This window comes from Tupaia chinensis, unplaced genomic scaffold, assembly GCF_000334495.1.
Source record: "Tupaia chinensis unplaced genomic scaffold, TupChi_1.0 Scaffold143247_2, whole genome shotgun sequence".
NCBI classification, from domain to species: domain Eukaryota; kingdom Metazoa; phylum Chordata; class Mammalia; order Scandentia; family Tupaiidae; genus Tupaia; species Tupaia belangeri.
This window is the reverse complement of record NW_006203092.1, coordinates 23978-36055: the sequence shown is the minus strand read 5'-3', so window position 1 is coordinate 36055 and position 12078 is coordinate 23978. Positions and strand designations below refer to the sequence as shown.

The window sequence follows — 12078 nt, the reverse complement described above, 5'->3', positions numbered from 1 at the left end:
AAAAAGAAGTTCAAGGATCCCAGTGCACCCAAGAGGCCTCCCTCAGACTTTTTTCTTGTTCTGTTCTGAATATCGCCCAAAAATTAAAGGAGAACATCCTGGCCTATCCATTGGTGATGTTGCAAAGAGACTGGGAGAGCTGTGGAATAACACTGCCACAGATGGTAAACAGCCTTATGAAAAGAAGGCTGCTAAGCTGAAGGAAAAATACGAAAAGGATATTGCTGCATACCGAGCTGAAGCAAAGCCTGATGCAGCAAAAAAGAGAGTTGGCGAGGCTGAAAATAGCAAGAGAAAGGAGGAGGAGGAAGACGAGGAAGATGAAGAGGATGAGGAAGAGGAGGAAGATAATGAGGATGAAGATGATAATAATGAATAAGTTGGTTCTAGCGCAGTTTTTATTCCTTGTCTATAAAGTATTTAAACCCCCTGTACACAACTCGCTCCTTTTAAAGAAAAAATTTTAAATGTAAGGCTGTGTAAGATTTGTTTTTAAACTGTACAGTCTTTTTTTGTATAGTTGACACACTACCGAATGTGTCTTTAGATAGCCCTGTCCTGGTGGTATTTTCAATAGCCACTAACCCTGCCCGGTACAGTATGGGGGTTGTAAATTGGCATGGAACTTTAAATCAGGTTCTTGTTGGTGCACAGCACAAATTAGTTATATATGGGGATGGTAGTTTTTTCATCTTCATTTGTCTCTGATGCACCTTATAAGAACTCGAACCGCGGTCGACTACGTGGGAGTCCAGCGACATAGCCATTACGCTAACTGCTGGTCCCGGGGATGGTAGTTTTTTCATCTTCATTTGTCTCTGATGCACCTTATAAGAAATAATTGTTGTTCTGTTAACTGTATACCACTCTGTAATTGCAAAAAAAATAAAAGTTGCAGTTGTTTTGTTGACATTCTGAATGCTTCTAAGTAAATAATTTTTTATTAGTAAAAAGAAAAAGACTCTTAATGAAGATACTAATGATAAAAATATTTACATTATTTTTATCCCTAGAGAGGCAAAGAATGAAGTGAAGCTTTTTTTTTTTTTTTTTTTTTGAATTTTGAGTTTTGTTAGTTTTTTTTGTGCTCGCAAGAAAGACAGAGAGAGACAGAGAGACAGAAAGTGAGAAATCACTCCCCCAGGGGGGATGGCCACACAGCAATCCCTTCTCCTCCATTCTTCTCTCGGGATCTGGGGCACGCACACGTGCCTGGCTTGAGTTTAAGCCACCAGGTTCGGGACTCCAAACATGTCAGCCACATGGGAGTTCAGCGACATAGCCATTACACTGACTGCTGGTCCCGAAATGAAGCTTTTTAAAAATATACTGTGAGGCCAACAGATAGCATGGTGGTTAAGATGCTGGACTCCCACATGGCTGACTATAGTTCAAGTCCCAAACCTGGTAGTTTAAAAATCATGCTAAGCACATATGTGTGTGTATGCCCGAAATCCCACAAGGAGAATGGAGAGGGGACTACAGTAGGGTCATCCCCCGGGGTGGGTGGGAGGGTAATTTCTCACTTTCCCTCTCTCTGTCTCTCTTTCTGTCTCTCTGTCTCTCTCTGGACAATGTACATGCCTTATGATAAAAATATTAAAAAAAAAAGAAAGAAAGAAAAAAAAAATCCCACTGTTAACAATAGCAATTTTGTTCCCTGGGCTCAGACCTAGTTGGCGGCAGTAAGGCTAAATGCTCTAAGAAGGTCGGCATCATGGGTAAATATGGGACCTCCTACGGCACTTCCTCTGGAAAGTGGTGAAGAAAATTGAAATCAGCCAGCACGCCAAATATACATGCTTATTCTGTAGCAAAACCAAGCTAAAAAAGACGGGCTGTGGGGGTCTGGCGCTGTGGGTCCTGCATGAAAACGGTAGCTGGTGATGCCTGGACCTGCACCACCGCTTCCACTGTCACAGGGAAGTCTGCCATCAGAAGACTGGAGGAATCAAAAGACTAGTAGAAGCTCCATAGACATCTAGAATATCACTAGCCTACAATAAATAGATTAATTTATGAAACAAACAAAAAATAGTAATTTCAGTATTTTGTATTAATTTCCAAAGAGACTAAACAGACTTACAATTTTTTTTCTTTATTTATGACAGAACACATGCACAAAAGCCAGCCTGTGGCATGGTGGGGGTAATGTGGTTGAATCCAACATGGCCAACTGCATGATTCAAGTTTTGGATCTGGAGGCTTAAGAAACATGCCAGCCTTGGGCCAGTAGATGGCGTGGTGGTTAAGGTGCTGGCCTCTCACATGGCCAACTGTGGTTGAAGTCCTGACCAAGTGGCTTTCTCTCTCTCGCTCGCTCTCTCTCTCTCTCTCTCGTGAGTGTAAGTGCCCTATAGCGAGAAAAAAAAAAATAGTAATAATAAATAAAATTAAAAAATTAATTCGTTTTAAAAAGAAAGGAACATCCCAGGCACATGACCATGCATGCCCAAAATCCTTAAACGGAGGGAGAAATGGGGGAGAAGGTATTACAGCATGACCATGCCCTATAGGAGGTGCTTTCTCACTCTCTCTCTCTCTCTATCTCTATCTCTTTCTTTTCTCTCTTTGGTGCATATGCACTCTTGAAAAATTGGAAAACAAAAACAAATGTGAATAAGAAAGACAAAGAGAGAAGCACCCTTCATGGGGTCTGTCATCCCATGATCCTCTTCCTCAGTTCTCTAGCCCATCAGACTTGGGCATTCATTACATGCCCAGAGTGTTTCAAGCTGGGCCAAAGATTCAAACTTTAGTCCCATGTAGGATCTGATTTCTTTTGAGCAACCATTCATTGCACCATGGAGCCGGCTCAGACTTAGAAATTTTTCAAGGCTCCTCATCTGAATTTTTTTAAATAATTATTTTATTTAACTTTTAGTTATTTTTAATTTAACCAGAGAGAGAGGTGAGAAAGCAAGCTGCCAGACAGATATGAGATTCAAACCATGGTCAGTCATGTGGGAGTCCAGCGCCCTTAACCATCATGCCATCTGCTGACCCCCAGCCTCTTCATCTGAATTTTAACTCACTTATGGTATGAAAAGGACTGTGTGGCAAGCATTACTCTAAAAAGGCAAAGGAAGCAAGTAGTAATATGATAAAAATTTAAACTGGGAACTACAAATCCAGGAAGCTGAACTACCTCTTCAAGACTTTCTCTTCCTCTCTCCTCTTACCTCCTCTTCTTCCTCATCCTCCTCCTGGTCCTCTATCATTTTCCCTTTTCCTCATATGGATGACTTCATGGGCCTATGAGCAGATGCTACCATGTTCTCAGTTAGTAGAGATGATACGGTTTCATGAGGCCTGCAGATACCTTCTTCCTCAGGGACTGCCTATCCCAGCCCCTAGAACCAGACCCTCTTCACTGGAGCTTTCACCCAATATTCCGTTCCATTGCCCAATGAAACTGTGTGAACTCAAAGAACCCTAGAGCCACTGAGAACTCTGCCAAGTCACAGATTCCACCCTTGGTTTTGGGAGCACATCTGGACAATTCCTAGGGAGGTGAGACAGAAAGAAGATACCCCAACATCTCCCCTGGAACAAAGGCAGGGATTAAGAGACATGAGTACCAGGATCCTGTGAACTACAAGTATCCTTTGCATGGCATTCACTCCATAATCAAGATGTCCAAAATGGAAATCTGGACTGACATCAGTTATTGCACTTTATCATTATCGTAGTGACACTCAAATACTCAGTGTAAATCTTTCCACACATAAAGAGAGAAGGCACACTGCTAAAGAAATCATGAGAAATACAAAATCTTAAGTGACATCACTCTGTTAATAAAGTGTTAGTATTTCTAAATCATTATTTATTCATTTAAAATACACATTGATTATGTGTCTATGAAATGACTTTTGGAAGAAAGATGATACAGAGATCATTTTTTTTAAAGTACACACACACACACACACACACAAAACAGCTGCCCAGAGTTCATCTATGAGGGAAAAAATTTCATTGTGTTCACATCTGCCATCCAATTCCTTGTAAACTATTTGTCAAGACGCAGCCCATGGGCCAGTAGGTGGCACGGTGGTAAAGGTGCTAGACACCCACATGGCCAACCATGATTCAAGTTCCAGACCTGGTGGCTTGCTTTCTCACTTTATCTCTCTCAATCTCTCTCCCTCCCTCTCTCTCCCTCTCTCTCTCTCTCTCTCTCTCTCTCTCTCTCTCTCTCTCTCTCTCTCTCTCTCATAAGCACTTGTGCCCTATGGCAAACTTAGTAATTATTATTATTTTTTTTTTTGGAGAGGTTTTTTCGCTATAGGGCACGTGCGCTCGCCAGACAGAGAGAGACAGAGAGATAGAAAGCGAGAAATCACCCCCCAGGGGGGATGGCCATGCCGCAATCCCTTCTCCTCCATTCTCCTCTCAGGATCTTGGGCACGCACGCACATGCGCCCGGCATGAGTTTTAAGCCACCGGGTCCGGGATGCAAACCATGGTCGACTACGTGGGAGTCCAGCAACATAGCCATTACGCTAACTGTTGGTTCCCCAGTAATTATTTTTTTTGCCATTATGCTAACTGCTGGTTCCCCAGTAATTATTTTTTAAAAAAAGAAGTAGCCCATGGCCCCTCTGGAGCCTTTAAACTCCCCAACTAGATCCCAAGAGATACTACCTTACATACAGCACATCTTACATACAGTGCTGCATTTTTTGTTTTAATTCATGATAGAGAGAAGCAACCTCCACAGGGCTCATTAATGCAATGATCCCCTTCTTCTGGTGTGCCAGGCTCCTGGGCATGTGTGCATGTGCCTAGTGTGCTTTCAGGCTAACCAGGCCAAGGACTTGAACTCCTGTCAGGATGTTTTCTGGCTCCACAGTCCAGTATACTCTCAACTGTGCCATAGAGTCTGGGCCTAGTGCTACATTTTTGGAAATTTCATATTGCAAGAGAGAACACCAATATACTCTGAAGGCAAATGTATAAATTTGCTTCAGTGTCCCCATCACTGAGATTGAAGGGTACAGCATCACTCATACAGCCCTTAAAAAACTAGCATCAAAAGGAGTCCTTTATGAAAACCTAAATGACCCACAGAGCTCTTAATCAAAGCAAAAGGAAGCAGCAGGGGCCCATACACTAGGACCACTCTCGTTCCAAGTCCCCACCTGTACAAAGCATTGCTGGCCCTTGAGGTGAATGAATGTTGTTAAAGAATCAGACTATGAATTTAATTCCCAAATGTAGCAGAGGGAGAAATAAAACAAGAAAAAGAAAGGGGCACAGAGTTCACCTTCTAACCCTGCCCAGATTTCTTCAATCTGATTTTTTTAATATATACTTGGTTTTAAAAAAAAAAAAAAAAAAGACCTATAGATTTTCAAACATTTGAAAATAGAGCCTTAAAATAAAAATTTTAATAGTACCACACTAAAATCATCTGTCAGAAGAAAAAGTTCATTGGGGCCAGCAGGTGGTATGGTGGTTAAAGGCCCTGTACTCCCACATGGCTGACCACGGTTCAAGCCCTGGATCTGGTGGCTTGCTTTCTCACTTTCTCTTTCTCTCTCTCTCTGTCTGATCAAACTGGAAAATAATCATAAATTAAATAACGTTTTTAAAAGAGGGGAAAAAAAGAAAAAGTTCATGCCTTACAAAATTTTCCTTTTTTTCTTTTTTGCAATAGAGTGCATGCACTTGCTAGAGATTCAGAGACAGAGAGAAAGAGAAGAAAAGTGAGAAATCACCCCCCAGGGAGGATGGCCACACCACAATCCCTTTTCCTCCAGTCTCCTCTCAGGAGCTTGGGCACCCACAAATACAAGCCTGGTGTGATTCTCTAGTCGCCAGGTCCAGGACTCAAAACCATGGAGTCAGCTATGTGGGATCCAGTGCCTTAACCTCCACACCATCTGCTGGCCCCACAAATGTTTTATTTTAAATGTTCATCACTTGAGATTGAAAATAAATTTATACATCTTCCAACCAAAGCATTAACACAGTTCTTTCATTTTTTAAAGAATATTTATTTATTTATTTATTTATTTATTTCACCAGAAAGAGAGTGAAAAAGCAAGCCACCAGGTCGGGACGCAAAAAGTAGTCAGTCATGTGGGAGTCCAGCACCTTAACCACCACACCACCTGCCAGCCTACTAACTGCTCTTAATGTCAGGTTAAGTGGTCAAATATTACCCATATTTGTTCTATGGAGTTTAAGTTTTTTGTTGTGTGTGTGTGTGTGCCTTTTTTTTTTTCCAATCTGTCAGATGGTGTGTGTATTTCAGAGACAGAAAGAGAAGAGGGGAAAAGCATCCTGAATGGGGCATAGTCATGCCACAATCCCTTCCCTTTCATTTTTCTATTCTATCAGGATTTTATACATGCAGGTAACTCAACGTGTGCTTCAGGCCACTAGTTTTGAGAGTCAAGCCACGCAGTTGGCCATGTGGGATCCAGCTCCCTTAACCACTAGGCCACTGAGTCAGCCCAGTTCTGTATTTTTTAAAACTTTACTTTTCCCAAAATCAACAGATCTAATAGTAAAACTTACAAATACAAAGTAATTTTTTTTTTTTAATTTTGCCACAGGGTCTGTGTGCACTTGCCAGAGAGAAAGAAAAAGGGGGGGGGGGCAAGAAATCATGGTCCACTGGACATGGCTGTACCACAATCCCCTCTTCTCCATTTCTCCCTTTTGTTGAGATTTTTTTAGGCATGCACGTGCATGTGCGCAGACACACACACACACACACACACACACAGCATGTTTATCAAGCCACTGTGGTCCAACACTCGAACTACACGGTAAACCATGTGGGATCCTCTTGCCTTAACCACCCTGCCAGCGGCTAACCCAGGTAACTGATTTCTACTGAAAGAATTACTTTCTGTGAAATTTAGGAAATATACGGGTCACACCCCCATGGCACACAGCATATTAGTGGCGTCCGCCACCATGGCTGGGCTATCTTGCTGTCTTGTGTGTGTCACTTTTAGGCTGCTTTATTATTACTACCTCAGAAAGACGGTGGAGGTAGGCCATCCTTCTGTCTGTCCTCTGCTCCCTTGATTCACAATAATGAGCTATGCACATATCGTTACTCTTCCACCTGCAGGGACCGTGCTCACAGTAAGCTCCCCTACCTTAGAGCCTTACTTTAGCAGCAGCCTCAGAGGAAATCAGAGGGTAAAGTGCAAATGGCTGCTCGCACAGAACCAGTCAGAGCCCATCAATGTCATCGTGATGTGAAGATGACAAGTCTGGCGCAAAATACCGCTGGCAGTGTCTACACGGTCATGATGGAAGGCCCCAGTATTGTATGCTCGAGTGTCTAAAAAGCAAGCTGTCTCTACCACCCAAGTATCATTCACTATAAATAAATGTACGCATAGCATTGTAATTACACAGACAAGGCAGTACAAGGAAAGCACAGATTTAGGGTTAGACGTTAGACCTGTCCAGGTGTGATTATTGGCTCTACCCTGGACCCTGGGCAATTCTCTATTTTCTGATGTTAACAATGAGGATTCTAAACACCTCCCAGGACTGTTGGAAGGATGTTAGTGAGATAAAACATACACAACTCAAATCAGGTTCTATGAATGCAATTCCATGAGATATGAAGTTTTAAGATATGGGATGAATCAGTAGATTCATATAGACGGAGCTGCACACCTCAGTTCCTCAACATCCCTTTTTCATACCAAAGATTCTTTGCCTCTTTGGAAGACAGAAATTATGCCAAAATAAAAAGGTAATAGAAAATGTTGGGGCCAGCAGGTGGTGTGGTGGTTGAGGCGCTGGCCACTCCCACATGGCTAATCATGGTTCATGTCATGGACCTGGCAGCTTACTTTCTCACTTTCCCTCTGTCTCTCTCTGATCAAGTTAAAATGAATTAATAAAATAAAATAAATAATTCTTTTTTAAAAAATGTTAACTGCCAGGTCCGCAGGTGGCATAGCGGTTAAGATGCTGAACTCCCACATGGCAGACCACTGTTCAAGTCCCAGACCCAGTGGCTTGAAAACCACCCAAGGAGGGTGTGTATGTGTGCCAAAATCCCAAGGGGGAAAATTGGAGAAGAAGAAATTGCAGCATGGCCATCTCCCTAGGAGGTAATTTCTCATTTTCTCTCTCTGTCTCTTTCTCCCACAAGTGCATGCACCCTATGGCAAAAGCCAAAAAAAAAAAAAAAATGTTAACAGCCTTTTCTTCTCCCATCTTAAATGCCTTGACCTCTTTTCCTTTCACACGTAGGCTCTTCTAACTCAAAGGGCTCCTCAGCATGAAATACATAACTTACTGTCACAGAGGCAAGGACCCCAGCTCACCAGGGGGCAGGATGTCTTAGCCAACACAGTATGACTTTGGCCAACATCTGGGGATGCTAGCTTCCTCATGAGTAAAACAGAGAGGCTGACACAAATACTATCCTTTATTCAAAATCCTACCTTTTTTCATCTTTCTTTTTTTTTTTTTTAATTTGCTACAGGGCACATATCCTCACCAGAGTGAGACAGAGAGAAACAAAGAAAGGGAAAGTAGAAAGCAAGCCATCAGGTTCAGGACTCGAACCACTGTCGGCCATATGGGAGTTCAGCACCTTAACCACCACACCATGCTGGCTCCAAAATACCAAACTCTTAAAAAAAAACTTCCCTAAGGTAGCTCGATTTGTCCAGCATACATGTAGAAACACTATACTTCAGTATAGGCTGGTGTTCAGAATCACTCTATCTAGGTGGAGCACTAGGCTTTTTCAAAGTCTTAGTTGTATTGGGTGCAATTAACTTGATCCTCGAAAGCCACCCAGCGTTAAGCACCAAACAAAGCATTCACACAATGCGTCTTTGGAATTTTCAACATCTCACTAAGCACAGGGAAACTGAAAGAATTAAAAAGGAACCACCAGATGTCACCCTTACAAAAAAAAAAAAAAAAAACTGCTTTAGTTTCTATTAACAAAGATTAGTGTGTTTTTTAAAACAAGTTAATGTTGGGAACCAGCAGTTAGCGTAATGGCTATGTCGCTGGACTCCCACGTAGTCAACTGTGGTTCGCGTCCCGGACCCAGTGGCTTAAAACTCACGCCAGGCGCGTGTGCGTGCGTGCCCAAGATCCCGAGAGGAGAATAGAGGAGAAGGGACTGTGGCGTGACCATCCCCCCGGGGGTGATTTCTCACTTTCTGTCTGTCTGTCTGTCTCTGTCTGTCTGGCGAGCGCACGCGCCCTATAGCGAAAACCTCTCCCAAAAAAAACTAAAGTTAATGTTATGAAAAGGAAAAAAATATTCCCTTTCTGCATTTTATTATATTATAAATACTGAGCTAGGTTGCTGCTTAAGGCATAGATTAAGTTTTTTTTAATTATTTAAATTTACTTATTCATTCATTTATTTTATTTTGGTCAGAGAGAGAGAGAGAGAGAGAAAGTGAGAAAGCAAGTCACCACGTCCAGGACTCAAACCATGGTCAGCCATGTGGGAGTACCCAGCACCTTAACCACCACGCCACCTGCTGTTCCCAGTGTATAAGTTCTAAGGTCAGTACCTAAATCAAAATTCACAGACAGTCGAAATAAACATTGAATAAATGCTTTAAATTGCCATTGTTTAAGAATTATTTTACTTAATATTATTTATTATTATTACTTTTTAACTTGACCAGAGAAAGAGAGCGGGAAAACAAGAAAGCAAGCCAACAGGTCTACGACTCAAACCACAGTCAGCCATGTGGAAATCCAGCACCCTACCACTGCATCACCTGTCAGAGTCCGAATTGCCATAATGGAATACACATCATTTTGGACATAAACCCATAGAAAAATGGGTATCCACAAACATAAAATGTGTACAATAATATATGGTAAATAAGAGTGCATACATAAAACACAAGTTTTTCACAATCATGTTGAATTTGTTTAGCATAAATAAGCAAAATCTGTTTTAGTCCACTATGTATATTTCTCGTTACTATTTTTATGGTTGTAAAATGAACCTCTGCTATGGTTTCAGTGCGTCCCCCCAATGTTAATGTGCTGGAAATTTAATCCCTGTTCTCATGAATGGATTAATGTGGCTCTGCCCTCATACATTGATTAATGCCATTATCACTGGAAGGAGTTCTCGCAGGAGTGAATTAGTGTCCAAGGGAGTGAGTTATAGATACCATCTTGTAACTCAAAATCCTAAATTCTCTCCATTAAACAGAAATTAAAGCTGTCAAAACTGTTTTTGGGAAAAAGATTTTTGTAAACTCAACAAACTCGCCTACATGACAAAGTACACTTAATAAAATCGAGCCAGAGTTAAGCCATGTGCTTGCCAGAGACAGAAAGCGAGAAATAATCCCCTATGGGGGATGGCCATGACTCAATCCCTTCTCCATTTTCTTGGAACTGTGGGCTCACACTCACACGTGCCCAGCATGATTTTTAAGCCACCAGGTCCAGGATTTAAACTGTGGTCGACTACGTGGGAGTCCAGCAACATAACCATTACACCATCTGCTGGTCCCAAGATAACTCACTTCTCTTCATATCACATATCTCAATCATAATTATAAAATTGCGTGGTTACTTGTGTCTGCTGCCCCTCCAGGAAACAAGTACCTTATCTACAAGGTAGATCCACAAGCGCCAAGTACAGTAGTTATAGAGAACAGAAATTCTACTTGAGGGAGTAAGAAATCATTGAATAGGGGCTCGGAGCTGGCGTGGTGGTTAAGACACTGGACTCCCACATGGCCGACCATGGCTTGAGTTCCAAACCTGATGACTTGTTTTCTCACTTTCTCTCTCTCTCTGGTGAGCACACATGCCCTGTGGCAAATTTATAATAATAATGATAAATAAAATTAAACAATTCTTTAAAAATAAAAAAAAAAATGGGTCCAGGAATCAACTAATCCCTTTATTTACACATCAAGTGTCACTTTTTTATTTTTAGAATTATTTATTTATTTTAATTTGACCAGGGAGAGACAGAGAGATGGAAACTGAGAAAGCAAGCCGCCAAGTCCAGGACTCATACCATGGTGTGCCATATGGGAGTCTACCACCTTATCTACCTTGCCACCTGCCAGCCCCTCAAGTGTCAATTTTTTTTTTCAGAATTATTTTATTTAATTTAATTATTTATTTTAATTTGACCAGAAGGGACAGACTGGAGTGGGGGAGGGGGGTGAGAAAGCAAGTTGCTATGTCTTTTTTGTGTCACAATAATAAAAAAGATTATTTCTTTTTTGTTTTTTTGTTTTTTAGAATTATTTATTCTATTTAACTTTTTTTTTTTTTTTTTTTTAATTTTGATGAGAGAGAAAGCCGCCAGGACTGGTACCTGAACCGTAGTTGGCCATGTGGGAGTCCAGCGCCCTCAATCACCACACCACCTGCTGGCACCCAAGAACTTTTTTACATAGAGAGAAAGAGGCTATCAAAATCCCAACGGAACTCTCAGTAGAATGTGAGGAATAGTTGAAAGGTTATCTGGTAGGGAAAACTTTATAAAATTTGCCCTGACAAATCGAAACTACAGAATCGGCACAGGAACATACATACAGATCAGTAGAACATAATAAAGAATACAGACAGGGAGACCCGCAAATGGCATAAAACAAACATCATTATGGACCACAGTTCAAGTCCACACCCGGTGGCTTAAAACATGCCGGGTGCGTGTGCACGTGTGCCCAAATCCCCTAGAGAAGAATGGAGAAGGGACTGCAGCCTGGTCATCTCCTCTGGGGGTGATTTCTCTCTGTCTTTCTGTCTGTCTCCAGTGAGTGCCCGTGCCCTATAGCAAAAATCTCTCAAAAGAAAAAAATAAAAAACAAGAATACAGCAGACTTTGTACCCATAGTAATTTATTATATAATAATAAAAAATTTACATTAAAGAGAGAATAATGAATTACTTAACAAATGATTCTGAGAACACTGGTTTTCTTTCACAGCAAAAAATGAAATTAATCTTGGGACCAGCAGTTAGCGTAATAGCTATGTCGCTGGACTCCCACGTAGTCGACGCTGGACTCCCACGTAGTCGACCGCGGTTCGAGTCCCAGACCCGGTGGCTTAAACTCACACCGGGCGCGTGTGCATG

General features: G+C 41.6%; 1 protein-coding gene across 1 annotated transcript in view; it reads right to left on the bottom strand.

The window, feature by feature from the left end:
• Positions 1-3392, bottom strand: part of TTC39B (tetratricopeptide repeat domain 39B) — a 111037-nt gene extending 107645 nt beyond the window's left edge. Inside the window, exon 1 of the mRNA XM_006163833.2 lies at positions 3183-3392. Coding sequence (XP_006163895.1) covers positions 3183-3221 — 39 coding nt within the window. The 5' untranslated portion in view covers positions 3222-3392. The remainder of the gene's footprint in view (positions 1-3182) is intronic.
• Positions 3393-12078: the final 8686 nt, after the last annotated feature.